Source organism: Cucumis melo, chromosome 1, assembly GCF_025177605.1.
Source record: "Cucumis melo cultivar AY chromosome 1, USDA_Cmelo_AY_1.0, whole genome shotgun sequence".
NCBI lineage: Eukaryota > Viridiplantae > Streptophyta > Magnoliopsida > Cucurbitales > Cucurbitaceae > Cucumis > Cucumis melo.
In genome coordinates this window covers 4,005,625-4,025,500 of record NC_066857.1, presented here as the reverse complement: position 1 = coordinate 4,025,500, position 19,876 = coordinate 4,005,625, and the positions used below count along the sequence as shown (strand labels likewise).

General features: G+C 35.2%; 2 protein-coding genes across 2 annotated transcripts; one reads left to right on the top strand and one right to left on the bottom strand.

The window, feature by feature from the left end:
* Positions 1-8,466: 8,466 nt before the first annotated feature.
* On the bottom strand, positions 8,467-13,682 carry LOC103500562 (uncharacterized). Its single transcript, XM_051079838.1, has 5 exons — positions 13,302-13,682; positions 12,485-12,614; positions 11,060-11,547; positions 10,702-10,782; positions 8,467-8,538 (listed from the first exon to the last, which is right to left on the bottom strand). Exons 1-5 carry the CDS (start codon positions 13,620-13,622, stop codon positions 8,467-8,469), a joined length of 1,092 nt encoding a protein of 363 aa, XP_050935795.1. The 5' UTR covers positions 13,623-13,682.
* Positions 13,683-15,137: 1,455 nt separating this feature from the next.
* On the top strand, positions 15,138-17,071 carry LOC103504322 (exopolygalacturonase-like). Its single transcript, XM_051085350.1, has 4 exons — positions 15,138-15,424; positions 15,512-15,814; positions 15,963-16,481; positions 16,626-17,071. The coding sequence occupies exons 1-4, from the start codon at positions 15,305-15,307 to the stop codon at positions 16,884-16,886; spliced, it is 1,203 nt and encodes a 400-aa protein (XP_050941307.1). The 5' UTR covers positions 15,138-15,304; the 3' UTR covers positions 16,887-17,071.
* Positions 17,072-19,876: the final 2,805 nt, after the last annotated feature.

Here is a 19,876-nt window from a genome sequence, read left to right as displayed (position 1 = left end):
ATTAAGACAATTTACAAATAAGAGACACCTTTAGAGAGAACACTCATTCACTTTCACTCAAAGTTTCTTACTAACTCTCTTTCTTTCTCTCTCTCTTCCTCACTTTGCTTACTTGCTTTGATTTTGCTTGGTTCACAAATGAGGATCACACTTCTATTTATAGGCATGAATTCCTTGGAGCCCAAGCCAAAAGAGTTTTTCAAAGTTCTACCTATTCTAGATATTTATTTACATAATTCTAGATATTTCTCTCTTATCCTTATCTAAAAGAATTCTCTAGAATTCTTTTTCCTAAAAAATCTAAGATATTTCTAGGTTTCTTATTTAGTTTACATAATTTTTAATCTACTCATTTAATATCTCTAGAAGATTTTAGTTAGAGTTGCTATATACTTTAACACTCCCCCTCAACACTAACTATTCTTGGTCTTTCAATCATCTCGAGTTGTTGCAGAAACTTTTTATGCTTGCTTGCAGGTCGACCTTTCGTGAAAATATCTGCAATTTGATCTTCAGTCTTTATTGGCTTCATTTCAATTTCCTCTTGAAGTTCCTTTTCTCTAATGAAGTGATAATATACCTCCATATGCTTGGTCCTTGCATGGAAGACTGAATTCTCAGCTAAGCGGACTGTAGATAGGTTGTCACAGTATAAAATTGTTGTATGATTAATCTCTTGGCGTAAATCCTTCATTAGTTGCTTTATCCACATATTCTCTTGTGTTGCCATGACTGCTGCTCTATACTTTGCCTCTGTGGTAGATAAGGTAACTGTTGGTTGTCTCTTGCTACACTGAGAAACTTCTCCACAACCAAGTTTAAACAAGTACCCAGTAGTTGATCGTTGTGTGTCATGATCTCCTGCATAATTAGCATCACAGAAGCCTTCTAACTTGCAATCCTGCCCTTTCTTATACAAAAGGCCATATTCAGTTGTTCCTCTGAGATATCTTAAATTCTCCAAACTGTTTCAAGATGAGGCTTCTTTGGTTTCTGCATGTACAACTTACAACTCTGACAAAGTATGAGATATCAGGTCTTGTTAAGGTAAGGTAGATCAAACTACCTACCAACTGACAATACATTGTTGGATATGCAAGATCTTTGCCTTAATGCAACAGAACTTTTTGTTAACCTCCGTTGGTGTGGATATTGGCTTGCAGTCACTCATACCATGTAGAAGATCTTTCACATATTTTTGTTGTCCAAAAAACAATCCTTTTTCTGAGTACTCCATCTCTAGTCCAAGAAAGTGCTTTAGTTCTCCAAGTTCCTTCATCTCAAAGCGGACTTGTAGGTTCTGCTTTATTTGTCAAACTTCTATGTGGTCTCCTGTTATGATTAGATCATCCACATAGACTAATATAATTGAGACCTTTGAGTCTTTGAGCTTTGACAAATAAACTGGAATATGTTGAAGCTACTGTAAAGCCACTTTTAACAAGAAATTCTGCAATCTTTCCGTACCAGGCTCTTGGCGCTTGCGTCAAGTCATATAAAGCCTTTCTTAGCTTGCAGACATAGTCATGATGAATTTTATCCTCAAATCCTTTTAGTTGCTCTATATATATATATCTCGATCCAACTCTCCATTTAAGAAGGCATTTGTAACATCCATTTGCCATAGCTTCCAGTCCTTACTAGCAGCCAGTGCCAATAAGACTCGAACAATGGTGAGCTTTGCTACTAAGTTGAACGTCTCATCATAGTCCAGACCATACTGTTGAGAAAATCCTCGAGCGACCAATCGAGCTTTGTATATCTCGATTGTTCCATCTACTCGTGTTTTAACTTTGTAAACCCATTTACATGAAATGGGTTTAACATCCTTAGGCTTCAACACCAAGTTCCATCAGAAGCTTCATCGCAGTCCGTCATATCAAACACTCGAGGCCATCGAGACGAATACACATCATGATCTATGTCAGGCACATGACTGCCCTGAAAGAGTCTGTAGCTCAGTGATAATGTCTTAGGATCAGGGCCAGGTGCGTCCGAGGTGGTCAATACAGCAGCATTTAAATGTAGCAGTAAACCAGAAAAGAACCTTGGAAGAGCAATCGGAAGCTTGACACCAAATGATCTAACATGCCTTAACAGCTGATTATAGATAAATGCACTAGCGTCTACCTTGTCATCATTGCAGATGCGATACAAGAAAGTGTCTAACGCAGCAGAAACACTAGAGGCATGGGATGAAGGGAACCAATTGGCAATACCAATCTTATGTAGTATGACATACTTAACACTTAGAGCAACTACAGGTATACCATTCACAGGCCACGAGGATAATGTCCCTCCAGGCAATACATAAGCCAAAACATCAGTTGATGGGGATGATGGAGAAAAGTTAATTGAAACAGCATTTCCCAGAAAATCATTTATCACAATAGGGGAAATTGTAAATTTGAAACCCCTAATATGAACCGTCTGATAATCCGGGCTATTTGGGTAATTAAAATCAGCTGGCAAATTAACTATAAGATCTCGAATAAGTTGAGGATAAAACGGGCCCACATCTGAAATAGTTTTAGACAATTCAACCTTCTCTATTAGATTCATAATGCTCACACATGAATGATGTTTTTCTGAAATATTTACCTCGTCTGCTATCCTGCGTTGCACAACAAATTTCCAACGCTGTACGTTTTCCTTAAGATGAAATGATATACCATCAATTGGGACTGATGGAATATTGAGAGGAATTTTCTTTCGACTAGCTTCGGTAGTAATGTTTCGTCGAAGTTGTTGACCTTTCTTCCTAGACGCCTTTGGTTCTGTAGGAACTGATGGAGTTTTTTGCTGAGCACTTGGATCGACAGTATCAGCAACAGGAACTTCGTCATTACGATCACTAGGGGTAACAGGCTCAACACCGTCGACATTTTCAAGAGGGGTTTCTTCACTTCGACCTTCAGTTCCTCCTTCAGGTATGTTAGATGCAGCAGGTGGAGCAGCATGTGAATCAGACGGAGCAACATTGACCGAAACGGAGCAGCAATGTTCGAAATGGTCCTAGTTCTAGAGAAGACATTTGACGAAGACCAGGAGTAGGGACAAACACACCTTCAGACGACGAACTCTCTGAGAGTGACCAGACAAGACATGATCAGCAAATTTTTCAGGAACAACATCAGATACAGTAACCTTCTTCACTAATCGGGCCAGAGGAACATCATGTAGGTCATCAGAGTCCATGTCAGAGAGATGAGCCTCAGATACACCCGGTGCAGTTTCGACATCTTTCATAGCATTCCCAGAAACTATTTCTTCGTGTACCGATTCAGTCGAACCACTAGGAATGTCTGCATGTGCTTTTTCAGACGGAAGTTTATATGGTCTCCGTGGCAAAGTGCTTTTGAATTACCGTCCACGAACTCGTATGCCATGCACAACTGCTCTTGGACTCGGAGCTTCAAGCACTTACTCAGTGGACTTGTCAGTGTAGGTTCCCTTATAAGTGTTCACCATTGTTGAATCTTCTTAAGAATAATAAACTTCAACCAAAATCAGAGTTGAATATAAGAAGATGAAGAAGTCTGACGATCCGAGAATGAAGCGTGTAGCTTAAAAAGCCCTAAAGCCTTCGTAATTACTCTCTCTTACCGAGAAGGATTACCACAGAAGCCGAAGAGATAGGCGTTAATCCTTATTTCGACGCAGACAAGCCCATCATTAAGGAACGTGCAAAAGTGCTCCATCATTTTAGCTAATTAAGGAGCTATATTTTACAAACTTCTAAACAGGCTCGTAAATGCTCAAACGTGGTTGCATCAAGGGGTTTAGTGAAAATGTCAGCCAATTGTGAGTTCGAGCGAACGTGTTGTAATGTAATAACCTTATTTTCAATGAGATCTCTAATAAAGTGATGCCTTATATCAATGTGCTTAGTGCGACTATTATGGACTGGATTTTTCGATATATCTATGGCGCTCATATTATCACAATATAAGGTTATAACATCTTGGATAATCTCATATTCATTCAACATATTTTTCATCCATATCATTTGAGTACACCCACTCCCTGCAGCTATAAACTCCGCTTCTGCCGTTGATAGAGATACACAATTTTGTTTCTTACTCAACCATGAAACAAGATTATTCCCAAGAAAAAAACATCCACTAGAAGTGCTTTTCCGATCATCAGCAGAACCTGCCCAGTCTGCATCACAATATCTCACCAGTTCAGAGGATGTACCGTAGGAGTACAGAATCCCAAAATCAGTTGTTCCGTGAACATATTTTATTATTCGTTTAACTGCATTTAAATGAGAGGTACGTGGATCTGACTGATACTGAGCACATGTTCCCACAGCATAGGCAATATCAGGTCTGCTTGCTGTCAAGTATAAAAGGCTTCCAATCATGCTTCTGTACAATTTATGATCGACTGCAGTACCTACTGTATCCTTGGTAATTTTAGCATGAGTCGCGACTGGAGTCCTTTTGTACTGTGACTGATCCAGACCAAACTTCTTGACTAAGTTCTTGACATACTTCTCTTGTGATATAAACATTCGCTCACTTCTCTGTTTGGTCTGCAACCCTAGAAAGCAGGACTGTTCGTCTACTAGGCTCATTTCGAATTTTGATTTCATTATGTTAATGAAATTATTAACAAGTGTTTTAGGAAATCCACCAAAGATGATGTCATCAACATAAATTTGAGCTACAATGAGATCAGTGTTGGTTTTATTTATGAATAGTGTCTTGTCAGTCTCACCCCTGGAATATCCTCTTTCACCAAGATACATTGTTAGTCATTCATACCAATCCCGAGGAGCTTGCTTTAATCCATATAGAGCTTTATTCAGCTTGTAGAGATACTGAGGAAATTCAAAATCAACAAACCCTTTAGGTTGTGCTACATAGACTTCCTCATTTAAGTATCCATTTAGGAAGACACTGGTAACGTCTATTTGAAACAATTTAAATTTTCGAAAACATTATATACTGAGCCAAAGCGTATAGCTTCAAGTCTAGCCACAGGTGCAAAAGCTTCATCAAAATCAATACCTTCTACCTATGCATAACCTTGAGCCACTAATCGGGCCTTGTTCCTTATTACACTCCCAGATTCATCCGTTTTATTTTTAAAGATCCACTTAGTTCCTATGATGTTCGCCTCATCAGGTTTAGGAACCAAAGTCCAAACGTTGTTATGCTTGAACTGTAATAACTCTTCTTGCATGGCATTTATCCAGTATTCATCCTTGAGAGTATTCTCAAAAGATGTGGGTTCTATTGCTGACACATAGCATAAATCAGCAATCATTTTCGTATAATCTACCTTTTCTTTTCTTCTGGTAGTAATTCCAGCTGACGGATCGCCTATCATGGAACTTGAAGGATGATTCTTTTTCACATGTGCAGAGGGGAAAAGTACAGTTTCATTGTTTATGACCTCATCAGTTATGGTTGAATCGGTCTTAGCATTGTCTGGCTGCGAATCACCTTTAGGCATTTCATCAAGAGGGGTAGAAGTAACATTAGGTGTAACATGGGTCTCATCATCTTCAATATTAAACTGATTGACATTAGACTCAAAATCATTAACCACAACATTGATTGTTTCCATGACTGTTCCAGATTTAATGTTAAAAACTCTGTACGCTTGATTATTCTAAGAATAACCAAGAAAGATCCCTTGATCAGACTTCACATCCCACTTCCGATGATACTCTCTATCGGCTAAAATGTAACAAGTACTTCCAAAAATATTAAAATACTTAACATTTGGTTTCCTTCCCTTCCATAATTCATACAGTGTAACTGTTGTACTAGATCTTGTAGGAACCCTGTTGTGAATATGACATGCTGTGTTTACAGCTTCTGCCAAAAATTCAAAGGCAAATTTTTGGCATGTATCATAACTTGAGCCATTTCTTGTAATGTTCTGTTCTTCCGTTCAACTACACAATTTTGCTGAGGAGTTATGGGAGCAGCAAATTCATGATGAATTCCTTCAGTCTGACAAAAGTTATTTAGATTTTCATTATCGAATTCCTTCCCATGATCACTACGAATCCTAATTATCTTTTGCCCCTTTTCACGTTGCAAGTTCAAACATAGACTGATACATAGTTTAACAATATCTGATTTTTCTTTTAAGAATCGAACCCAGGTGAATCTGGAGTAGTCATCCACAACAACGAACACATACTTCTTTCCCCCCAAACTTTCTGTTTGCATGAGATCTATAAGGTCAAGATGTAGGAGTTCAAGTATTGTATAACATTCGTTTAGCCTTCGGTGAGAAGTTTTGGTTTGCTTTCCAACATGGCAGTCACCACAAAAGAATTTGCCATTTATGTCTAACGAAGGAATGCCTATAATCGCCTTGTTTCTGATAACTTTATCTAAACTTCTCAAGCTGATATGCCCCAATTTCCTATGCCACAACCAGGTTTTACCAATTTTAGTTAAGTGACATATGTTTGAGCCATTTGAACTCCAATGATAACAATTATCTGCTTCTCGTGTGCCACTCATGAACACTTGATTATTCTTGTTTGTAACTACACAACCAGTGTTGTTAAAGTTTACACTATATCCTTGGTCACATAGTTGACTTGTACTAATCAAGTTTGTCTTCAGTCCATCAACATATCTAACTTTATTTAGACAGGGTAGATTACTTTTGTCAATGTTTCCTTTTGCAATAATTTTTCCTTTGGCTCCATCTTTAAAAATGACATGACCTGAGGCACATTCTTCTAACTCAGTAAAGAAAGATCGATTGCTAGTCATATGTCTTGAACATTCACTGTCAAAGTACCAAGCATCAACATGGGTTTGAACTATTGTAAATGCAACATTGCACTTCTCAGAAGTCTTCACTCTCCATATCATGTGAGTTCCCCTTACATTATTGTTCCTTTTGGTGAGCCTACACTGATTTTCCTGGTTTATAAGTTTTGATTTCTGCTGATGTCTTCTATCTTTCAGTAATTTGTAGCAAAATGACCGTGTATGACCTCTTCTGCCACAATAATAACAGACCCATATGGAGAATTTAGCACTTGTATCGGTACTTAACTTTTTACAACTTGGGTCTGTTGTTTCTTTTACTGAAGCTAGAACAAATTTTACTTTTAGCGTAATCTTGACACTCCTAGTTAAAGTATCAAATCCGAGGTCATATTTACTTGAGTCGATCTGTCCTGAATTCGGGATTGAGTCTAAGCTGTCAGTTCCAGAATTCAACATTTTTACAGACTTAATTGTCTGATCATACACATTCTGAACCTCTTTCAACTTTACTTTCAGAGATGATATGACTCCCATCAATCGTTCATTTTCGTCCATCAAATCTTGAATTCTTTCTTTTTGAATAGCTTTGGCTTCTGAGGCTTCCTTCCTCAGTATTTTGAGTTCTTCAAGTGTTAGCTCTTCATCCTCATCAATATCGGAACACTCACTATCAACTTCAGAATTGATTTCTGTAATACACGCGGTGAAAGCATTCATACCATGATCATTTTCATCATCATCTGAGTCCTCATCAGACAGGGTAGCACAATAATTTTTCTTTTGTCTTCTGAGATAAGTTGGACCTTCGGCCTGATAATGACCAAACCCTTCACATTCTCTACATCTAAACGACCTCCCTACATTTTCTTTTTTCTTACCATGGTCGCTATTTCTTCTGTAAGAGAAGTCATTAACCTTTCTTATGGAGTTCTCACCATCATGTCTTCCAGTTTTTTAGTTTTTCAAGCAGTATTCAAAATTTTGAACTTCCTGGCCATCTTAGAGAATTGCTTCGTTAAGAGAGCTATTGACTCATCTTGATTAGCTTCATTACTAGACTGATTTACAGTCGTCTCCTGATCATAAGCTGATTTAAAGGCTATCCCCTTACCTTTCTTACTTTCTCTATCCGACATAGCCATTTCAAACGTAAGTAGCGACCCAAATAGCTCGTCAAGTTTTAACGTCGTTATATCTTGGGCTTCTTCTATGGCAGTGACCTTCATGTCAAACTTCCTGGGTAAAGAGCGTAACACTTTGCGAACAATTTAGACTCAGATATCTTTTTACCAAGTAGTAGCGAATCATTAGCTATCTCCAGGACCCTCTCATTGTATTCAGAAACTAACTCATCTTTAGTCATTTTCAAGGCTTCGAATTTTGAAGTATCAACTGCAGTCTGGATATCTTCACTTTAGAAGTTCCTTCATATGCAACTTCCAATATTTTCCAAGCTTCTTTAGCAGTAGTGCAAGAATTAATAAGTTTGAACATGTTTAAGTTGACACCATTGAAGATAGCATTTATGGCTCTTGCATTTCCAACTGAAGCTTGTTCTTCAGCATCTGTCCAGTCAATTTCTGGTTTTGGCACTGATACTCCATTCACAGTGACCATTGGAGGTTCATAACCACCAATAAGTGCTCTTCATGCTTTTCCATCCAAGGTTTTAATGAAAAATATCATGCGAGACTTCCAATAAGAGTAATTTTTACCATCCAGTATAAGAGGACGTGAAGCTGATGGTCCCTCTCTGATTATCTCCATGATCTAATAACCCACTCTGATATCAATTGAAAAAATAGTGAGATAATCAAGTAAGTCTTCAGTTAATACTAAAGCTAATAACAGTTGTAATAGCTAGCAGGACAGCAGAAGAGAATAACACATGAAACTTTGTTAACCCAGTTCGGCTAATATTGCCTACGTCTGGGGAGCTGCGTACAGCCCTGATGAGTAATTTTTATTAATATTCACTTGAGTTAATATATATCGATACAGCATATGGTACTCTGTTCAATAATATAACTTAATAACATGCCTCTTAACATTAAACTCCAGACTCCCCCTGAATTATTTATCTTCACGATGTCTAGCTTCAGGCTCCCGTTGAACACATGAGTGAATATCTTTGGCAGCGTCTCTAGATCCCTCTCAAGATCCTCGTGATCATACCAATCACTTGTTTCATCTGTTACTCATCAATTATTGTTACTACGATCAACATGACGACCTTATAGACATAAGATCATCGTACCTTTGAAACCCAGTAGCTTCTGCGGACGACCCTGACGTGAAAGATCTTCTTCAACTTATGTTTTTTTTTGTTTCTTCGTTACACACGTAACAACCACGTAACGTCCTATTTATACACATATATAATATATGTATAAATCTTCTTTTCTCAACAAGATTCCTAGAATAGTGAGAAATCTCACTACAAGAAATTTGGCCTTTAATGTCGGTTTAAAACCGACATTAAAGGCCTTTAATGTCACTTGGCGACCGACATCTTTGTGAGCGTTATTAAAGGGCTTTAATGTCGGTTGGGCTTCAATGTCGATTTATAACCGACATTAAAGACATCTTTAATGTCGGTTATAAACCGACATTAAAGGCCTTCAATGTCGGTTATAAACCGACATCTTTGAAGGTGTTATTGAAGGCCTTTAATGTCGGTTTATCTTTAATGTCGGTGGATAACCGACATTAAAGATGTCTTTAATTTTTTTTTAACCGACAATAAAGCTGTCTTTAATGTCGTTTTTTCAAATTTATTTTTATTAAATCCTTGCATTATTGTCCATTTTGTAAGACACCAAATAGTTAAAAATGAAATCTTTTACTTGTACATATACAAAATGAAATCTTAATAATGTGTACATTTATATACAACTTGGCTCCAAATACAAAGAAATTATGAAGCTTAATTATTATACACTGTTCATCCTTTGGAAAAAAAGAAAGAAAGAAAGAAAAAGATATATTGAGAGAGCAATAACTAAAATTGCAACTAATAGCAAACTAGAACGCTTCACAAATGACCATCTTCAAGATCTTGTCACAAAGATAAGGGTCTGGCTAATTGTACTCACTTGCAATCATTTTTTCTATTGCAGTCATTTGTTTAGTGATATCTCCCTGTAAAAGACATCAAGATGGTTGAATTGATAAATAACAATTTTATGTCCTAGTTATAATTGCAAGTCTCGCAACCGAAACCTACGTAACTAAGTATCCATATCACAAACAAAACAAAAATGTAAAAAACAGAAACCAACTTATTTAAGAGAAAAAAAGGTCGTTCAAAGCAAGCAAACCACATATCACAAAGATTTTTTTTTTAATCTTCAAAAGAAAAAACACCACACCAGGGCCAGCGGTATTTCCTCCTTGCCATAACCTGACTGAAAAATATGGCAACAAACTAGAAACAACAATGAACTTTGTGAATAAATAATAAATATGGCATCCTGTTGGTTGTTACATGAAAAATATTTCCTACACCTACCTTTTAGATATACATACATCATATCCTCTGAGAATTGTGATGAAGAGCAATTCTACAACACCTTTATTGCTCCATCAAGAAAGCCAATGCCAAAGAGCCTTGAGCAGGCAAGTTACAGTACAATGAACCAACCACCAATGACTAAATCTTCACCACAAACACAAACTATATAGTCAGACTAAAATAGCCTACACCCCAAAGTCAAACTATTCTAACTCCACAAAACTATTATATAATCCCACAAATTACAATAACCACAAACTACGACAACTCTGAACCCAAACAACTCCAAAGACTCTATAGTCAGACTAAAATACCTAATTTCCCATGCAAACATGAGTAAGAGATGATAATGGCCATAGATTTGAAAGCCACTCAACTCTCCGGCAGATATGATTGAAGAAACAGAAAGCTAAGACAAAAAATGAAAATTACCTCATATGCACATTGAAGCTTCTTAAATGACTCACTCGCCAATGGGCTTCCCATATTTTTATCAGGATGCACAAGCACAGCCTAAAAGAAAAGACAAACATTAGTACAATTTTTCCTCAAGAGATTCTAGGAGTGACTAAATACTAGAATGTTGGCATCAAAAGCAAATGGAAAGGAATTTCATTAGCCTCTGACATCATTTTACTTTAATATTTTCTTTCGAAAAAAAAAAGCAGTATACCAGTGTACCAAAACTGATTAAGAGTATCATAAATATTTTAATATGATACAAAAGATTAAGTGTAGCATCTTGTCATATGAAATAGCATAGACATGAGTCACATGACATACAAGAAGCCTTTTTTCTGTATTCCTTTTTTAAAACTATGACATCAATCTTCTTGTGACGTGGAAATCCCAGCGCTTCATAATGGTCCCCACTATTTAAGATCCTTTTCATCTCATCAATTGAATCAGTCTGATCTTTGGTCACCTTGCTACAAGAAGACTCTTTTTGGTTATCAACAACAGATGTCACAACAGTTGGGCTGGCTGACTTACATGGATGAACCTTCTCGGACTCACTAGTAGGAATAGAGTATTCACACTCTCCTGAGAATTCATCTCCCGAAACTGTTTCAGATTGTTTCTGCTCTTCAAAATGTGAGCTTTCACTCGCCTTATCACACCATTGGAGCAAATAATTTAATGCATCATTGGATAGAAATGCAAGATTTATTGAGAGAAAGACACCCGGCCATCCAACACGAACTTTAACACAATATATAGCATATACAGTTGCCATCAAGACCACCAACCGTGCATGATTAAGAGAGAACAAATAACCTGCAAATAAGAAAGGATAACCAAAAACCCAAATCAACTGACAGAATTTCAAGATTCATATAGCAATCTGATTGAAGTGGAGTACAGATTCATCAAGAAAATTTACTCTTATGGGAAACGGATATTAAAGTGGGCATAAGGGTGAATAGTCGTGTGTAGAAGTATAAAAAGTTCATATAGATCTTCATTGCAACCACCACAAGTAGTGTGCAGTAAATTTGGAAAATATTAGAAACATCTATCTTCTCTACTTGTCATTTCAAAATTTAAAATAATTATATTAGAGATAATATGCCCATAAACATCTTCCCTCCCAGTATTATGGACATTTTATTCGTACATGTAACTCCATACAAAAGGAGAAATTAGTTGATACTCTTTGTAACACCTTCGTGACAATTCACAGATGGGATATCAATCTTGGAAGATGCACAGACGACATTTGTATGCAAAATAGCACTTGTTCAGTCAACATAACATCTAATATGGTGAAAATTTTGCCATACTTCCCCTTCCCCCACTATCTCCAATAGACTTATTTATGAAATACATGTGGAAGATGCTTTTATTTTTTCCTTTTTACCCCGCTGATTACAGAAAAAGTTATGGCATTGTGGAAAGCCATACCACAGATTGGAACATTGAACCTTCAATCACAAAAAAATAGAAGTAAACTATGGTTATCGGCTACTATGAAGACACACAAACCACAACCATGGAAAAGATCTAGTAGTCAACTCTGTACCACAGTTTTAATTATTAATATGTGTTTGTGTAGGAAACCGAGAACGAGAAGTGTGAAAAGAAACATGTATCATAGGGAGGGAAAAGAAATGGAGTCTCAACCCTATAAACAAGAACAGACCCTAATCTAAATGAATTTATGAGACTAAACTGGTAATTACAAAGAGCCCAATTTATGGAAAGAAGTTTGTACCTCCAACTATAAACAACGTCCCTGTAATCCAAAAGTTAGCATACATCCACAAGACTAGAATAGCAAAGAGCCCCACATTAAAAAGTCCAGGAGTGTAACCGAGATATTGAACAGCAACTCCTGCAGCTCCCTGAAACAGTGGACTAAGCTATAAATATAATGAAATGAAATTTCATTTTATTGACTTATTACACTATTAAACTAAAATAGAAGGAACCTTGTAAAGCAACTTAACAAATAATTCTATGAAAGTAACTTGAAAATATATCGACTATTGCCCACTTCCATGACATTGTAAATCTACTGGGATCGTAATTCAAAGAACAGGACTATATGCTAGAGAAGGGAACAGGAGAGAATTCTCGAGTCAAAGATGCACTTTTACAAACGGCTACCAATACCGAAGAGTCAGCTATTAACAGAACAATAAACCTCAAAGTACCTCTACAGTGATGTTTTCAACAAACTTACATCATGAGAATAAAATCTAAATCATTCATCGTAACCCTAACTCAACCACGAGTAGCAAAACAACGGCACCACCAAGGATTATATGGAAAAGTAAGGTAGTTGAATACAAGTATGAACCTTTGTGGATGGAATGTTAAACATCTCAAGCTTCTCAATTGTCAAATTTATAACAGTGAAGATCCAATGTAAAGTTTTAGCCACAAGTCAATCATTTAACCAATTGTTGCCGTTGGGAACTTAACTTCATAAATCTCGTTATCATTTCAAGCAACATCCAGATCCTAATTCTGAAATAACCCAAAATAACATAAAAAAACTTTTTATCGGGTATCAGAGAGGAATATACCATACTAAGAAGAACGTAAACCAGGCAGGACATGGAGGTTAAACTAAGAAAGCAACTCCACATTATAAGAAGCAATGCAGCAGAGCCTAATCCAATAAGCGATCTGAAGCCTTTTATAATGCAATCCCACCATTGAAGCACTGCTAAACGTAGTAAACTCCCCATCCAGGCACAGCCACGACACACTGTTGGCCAATGTCTCTCAATAAACATCCCAACTTTGTCTCTGAAACTAAAAAACGCAGTTCGAGCACGCGAGTAAGTGTGTTTCTGCGACTGAAACCATTTCCATCCTTGCTTGAAAAGACCTATATCCTCCATGGCAGCTAAAAACCAAAGCCAAACCCTTTATTGAAATACCCTAGAAGAGAAGCTACTGCTATTGCTCATTAAAATCGAAACAGAAACTCAATGGAAGGAAACCCAATGAAAATCGAAAATCAAAATCGAAGATGAAGAATGGAAAATGTAAAATACGAATTTACCTCTACAGAAAGTGGATGAGCATGCCTTTGGATGAATATGGGAAGGATTCAGAAAAAGAAAAGAAGATGAGAAAAACAATGAGAAATCTGTGATCTTCCTCAATCACTTTCTCTCTGCCAAACTAACGCCAAGGATGCCGATTGACTTTTGAAGGAGAGAGGTTGAAGAAGGTTTCCAAAACCAACGCCAAATCACAATAGTGGCGACAAGCTCAATGGTGGCAGCGATTGTTATTCGGAGAAGGAACGGGCATCGGAAAAGAAAAAGTCGCCGAAGAAGAAATGGACGAATTCATTTGGAGAAGAAAAGGGATTGCGCGAGTAGGAGAGGGTCGAAAGAGTAAAGTAAGAGAGACTGTTATTTTTTCACAAATAAGCCCAGTAGCTTCTACGGACAACCCTGACGTGAAAGATCTTCTTCAACTTATGTTTTTTTTTTGTTTCTTCGTCACACACGTAACAACCACGTAACGTCCTATTTATACACATATATAATATATGTATAAATCTTCTTTTCTCAACAAGATTCCTAGAATAGTGGAAAATCTTTTATCTCTTAAATATCTCATCTTTTAATTCATTAATCAAAGATATTTAGTCAAAGATATTCCATAAAATCTTTTAGACAAAAAACTCCAACATAACTAATCACATTAGCTTCAGGGATTATGCTAGGATAAATTTCTAATAGAAAAAGCCAAATTAGAAATTTAATATGATTTCCTCAAGGTTAGTATATAGAACAATGATTTTGTTGTCAACCACAAATTACAAGCCTATCTAACCTATTTCTTCTTGGAGATTAATTAACATATACAATGTAATTATATTTCACATATTATACGTTAATTTAAAGCATCAAATTACACAATCAAACATTGGTTACAAATTTAAGAATGAAAGAAATGGATCATGCACATTCTTTCAATAATTGTATATATATATTCTTCAAAGAGATATTACAACTCTAGGTCATTTATATTATATCCTTGTAATTAGTAACAATTTTGCTTATTTTTATTTATGATTCATGATTTTCTTTTGTAATATAATCTAAATTTTGACTATGAATGAAATTGTCAAACACTTGAGGAGAATTTAATACCACATAATTGCCGAAGATTTTTATCGTCCATTAAAACATATAGATCTAATTTTTGTTCAACTTGTTTTAAGCCACTTATGTTGCACATTTTGAGGTTTGGACATGACGTGGTCTCAAAGAGAAATTTAAGGAATCAATTTTATTGGATTGGAGAGAATTAGAAAAGTTCTTCAAATGTTCAAAGAATTATAACTAATTTTTTGACAAATATAAACAATCATTTAACTTCAACCATTCATTCATCCTTGACAAATGTAGTAAATAAAATTTGGAAGAGAATTTTCAACCCACTATTGATTTTCTTCTCCTATATAAAGATGGTTGAATGCATTTGCATATTCATCCCATTTTTAAGTTAGCATTAGAGCAAAACAAATAAATTAAATTAAATAAATAAAGTAGAAGGGGTAGTAATGATGGGATTGGCATTACTACCTTTCTTGTTATTATTATCGTTGGCATCTACTATTCAAGGCCAATCCATTTTCGATGTTACTACATATGGTGCCAAACCTAATACAGATATTACTCAGGTAAGTATATATGTAAAAAACATCGATGAAAAAAATTGAATATATTAGAAAGAAGTCTATAATTTGATGATATAACTCAACTTGCAGGCCTTAGCAAATGCATGGACCGAAGCATGTGCGTCTACGACTCCTAGTACATTGTTGATTCCAAAAGGAGTTTACCAATTAAGTCAATCTAATCTTAAAGGACCTTGCAAGAGTGTTCCTATTCAAGTTCAAGTGGAAGGAACATTGCAAGCTCCTATCCATACAAAAGGAGACGGGTTGGTTCTTTTTTCATACATTGATCAACTAATATTATCGGGATCCGGAGTTTTTGATGGTCAAGGAAAATCAGGTTGGGAAAAGAATAATTGCCACAAAAAGAAGATATGTACCAAACTTCCCATGGTAAACTTGACGACTATATATATTAGTTCAAACTTTTTGCCTCATTTCATATACAATTTAAACATACATCATTTTAGTTAACATACATGTGTTATTTTAAATTGAAAGTTTTTTAATTTTTTTCTCTTTATTCGTTTAAATCGATCAGAATTTGAAGTTCAGTTTCGTCACCAATTCAACAGTGAAGGACATAACTTCTTTGGATAGTAAAAATTTCCACATCAATCTTTTGGGTTGCAAGAATGTTACTTTTCAACATGTGACAATCAATGCACCAGATGAGAGTCCCAACACTGATGGAATTCACATAAGTAGCTCAGAAGAGATATACATTCTCGATTCAAAAATCGCAACTGGAGATGATTGTGTGTCTGTTGGAGATAGTAACAAGCAAGTAACTATTACCAATGTAACGTGCGGACCAGGACATGGTATTAGCATAGGAAGCTTAGGCAAGTACACCAAGGAAAAAGACGTGGTAGGAGTTACGGTGAAAGCATGCAAAATATTCAATACTACCAATGGTGTCAGAATCAAAACATGGCCAGATTCTGCCGTCGCATTCATGGCCTCTGACATGCATTTTGAAGATATTGAAATGGAAAATGTGAGCAACCCTATCATTATAGATCAAGAATACTGTCCGTGGAATCAATGCAACAGAAAGGTATATTTTGTATTGAAATTATTTTTTATTTCATTTAAAATTTAATTAATTAGTTAAACTTCATGAATTATTCTTTTTCAAATTAAGTTAGATAAGTGCAAACTTGAAGTCATTTATATCAATATTTTTATGGGATCATTTTAGGTTCCATCTAAGATTAAGATCAGCAATGTGAGCTTCAAAAATATTAGAGGCACTTCTGCTACTCCTGTCGCAGTCAAACTTGTTTGCAGCAAAAGTATACCATGTGAAGGGGTAGAAGTTGCTGATATTAACCTCACTTATAGTGGAAATAGAGGACCGATTGTGTCTGAATGTGCAAATGTAATGCCTACCATTACTGGAGTGCAAAACCCTCAAATATGTGCTAAGCCTGCTACTATTGGTGCTCCATCAACAGACTAAAATCTTTTCAACCAATGGCACACAAAGTCAGCAAAGCCATATGTGAAAGTTTATCATCATTTTTATTTCCCTTTATAGCAACATTCCATAGGTTTGCTGATCATATGTACCTTCTATTTTTCCTTCCACTTTATTCTTGGTTAATGAAATTTAATGAAAATAAACCATACAATTTTAACCTTAAACTGTCTATTCTATTATCCCTTTTAAACTTTTTAGACGTAGACCTATGTGAATCGTGTTATAACAATTGACAACAATTTTATGGATGTTTATATACTCTTAACAACTTGAAACGTGTTATCAAACTCTCTAGGGTTTAGAAATTTTTTAAATTAATTTCTTATGTATTTAGCAATGATATTAATCTTTACATAGTTGAAATTAACACATATAAACAATCAACTTAGCTGGTTGTTTACTGTAATTAACATACAATATCAATTATAACACATCATAAGTTAATTAATCAAATCAATGATCAAACACCCCCAACAATTTAATTCTTGATCGTTCCGAGAAAGCACACAGTCACATAAAATAGCTTGCTTAATTATTTAAGTTGCTAAGTCACTTTCTCATGCTTTAACAGTCAATAAGAACCAAGCAATACTCGATCCTCCGATTCAAGACAAGCAGCCAATTGATGCACATTTAAAATTCTTTCTCCAAATCTATTCATGCATAAAATAGTCCAATGCCCTTCTACTTAAGTCCTAACAAAATTTGGAATTGACAGGCTTAAAGGACCCTCAATCTGGTTTTCCCTACAATAATAATAAGATAAAAATGCAATTTCCTAACACAAAGTGGCAATGCATTCAAATCGAACAAATCAACTTCATTTTTTTCTTCTCAACATCTTTTTATTTTAATTACTCATTAGCTACAAATTTCGTCTTGGGTGAGGGATTCATACCCTAAACTGATCAGGAGATTTGTTTTTAAATAAGTGAGAAAGTTGGTTGGTTGTGTCCTATTGAATACACTGCTAAATTGTTATGGACCCAATAAAACTACTCTAAGCATGCAAGACCTAGGATAGTCAGGTGAAGAACTCATAAGTGTGCATGAGAGATGGAAGAGAAAAATTTAAAATATGTTTAAAATTAATCATACTTATTTTCTTCACAATGCTTTACACATGCATGATTCTAAAAGTGTATGATAGGCAAGCCATATAGAAAAGTACAAGACAACAAAGCAAGCAACAAAGAAGCATGTAATAGCCAAGCTCAAATACTCAACAGCTCTAGCCATAACACAAACGTATCCCACCCCAACTTAAAATCTAACATTGTCCCCCTCCTTTTAGAAAAGATATCATCGGTCTATATTGGGATGGTACATTGTGACCGATTTTCTCATAAGAATATGAATATATGATAAATAAATAATTAAAATTTTGGCACATATTTTTAACCTCTTAGAAAGAATGTTTCCAAAGTTACTTTCTCATCATTGTCAAACATCACAATTATTTAGGTAAAAAAGTGATTTAAGATATGTCAAAGTGGTTTCTTTAGTGCAAGAGAAAGGGATTTAAACTAAATACACCACATGGTTACTAATAATCATGTATGCCAGATGAATGTGCTCCATTTGATATATCCAAAAATGACTTTAATCATTGACAAATTACTCTCCTACATGCCCTTAACTAACTATATAATAATAGAGACGTGATTATAATTTTTTTTTTCAATTTCTCAAAGGTTGATCTTCAATTAAATACAATCCTTATATGTTTTTTCACCAAAATTATCGATTCTTTCTTTTTTGAGTTGGTCTCTGATAGAAATTTTATTGAAGGGAAGGAATGATTAGTAAATTCCATTTGTTATGAAATGACTAATTTTATGACAAATAGTTAATGGTTTAACTTCAATCTTTCAATGATCTTTTTTAAATTTAGCAACCAAAAGTTTTTGGAATGTATAAAGAGGGGTTGGATGACCTCATATTTGAATCATTCGTTCCCAATTTCACAGCTAATTAACAATTAGAATAAAGAGAAGATAACCAAAAAGTAGAAGGCATATATAAAAATGATGGGATTGAGGTCAAACATTATAGCATTACTATTACATTTGTCGTCAATGTTGGCATCAACTGCAAAAGGTCAATCCATTTTTGATATCACTATGTAGGGTGTCAAACCTAATATTGATATTACTCAGGTAAATATATACATTAACTTGATAAAATTTCTATTTTATGTAATTTTTTTTATGTGATGAAATAATTCAACTTACAGGCTTTGGCAAATGCATGGAAGGATGCATGTGGATCGACCAATCCAAGTAAATTGTTGATTCCAATAGGAGTTTACCAACTAAACCAATCCATTCTCCATGGTCCTTGCAAAAGTACTATTGAGGTTCAGATGGAAGGAACATTACAAGCTCATCCCGATCCAATAGGAGATGGATTGGTTCTTTTTCAATATATCGATCAATTGACAATATCAGGCACGAGTGCTTTTGGTGGCCAAGGAAAAGGTTGTAAAAAGAATGATACTCACTTGAATAAAATATGCACTAAACTTCCCATGGTAAATTTTCTAATTATATTGTAGCCACCTAATTTTGTCCGGCCTTATTTAAAATCAATTTAATTGCTAGATTAATTTTTACCTTAATTTGGCTTATTTTTAATTTTGTGATTAACTACATTTTTCTTAAAAAAAGAGTGTTTTTTAATCACTTTTAAAGTTTTGTGGGTAATTTGGTTAGAGTAACTAAATCAATTAGTTAGTCTAACTAACACTAGAAGAAATATGACATTTAATGTCAGTTGGAAAAAATGGAAACGGATCTTTAATGTCGCTTTTAAAAATGCGGATGTTTAATGTCTGTTTTAAACCGACATCAAAGATATAGGATTAGTGTCGGTTTAAAACCGACATAAAAGACCCAGTTTTTTTAAAACCGACATTAAAGATAAGAATTTAAAATTTTTTCTCTCCTCACTTATTTTTTTAAGGAGAT

Coding starts and splice junctions, on each gene's coding strand:
- LOC103500562 (XM_051079838.1), bottom strand. CDS start 13,622: ATGGAGGATATAGGTCTTTTCAAGCAAGGATGGAAATGGTTTCAGTCG. Junction 11,548..12,484: donor GACGTTGTTTATAGTTGGAG/GTACAAACTTCT, acceptor TCTTATTTGCAG/GTTATTTGTTCTCTCTTAAT. Junction 8,539..10,701: donor AGCTTCAATGTGCATATGAG/GTAATTTTCATT, acceptor AATTGATATCAG/AGTGGGTTATTAGATCATGG.
- LOC103504322 (XM_051085350.1), top strand. CDS start 15,305: ATGATGGGATTGGCATTACTACCTTTCTTGTTATTATTATCGTTGGCA. Junction 15,425..15,511: donor CTAATACAGATATTACTCAG/GTAAGTATATAT, acceptor CTCAACTTGCAG/GCCTTAGCAAATGCATGGAC. Junction 15,815..15,962: donor TATGTACCAAACTTCCCATG/GTAAACTTGACG, acceptor TAAATCGATCAG/AATTTGAAGTTCAGTTTCGT.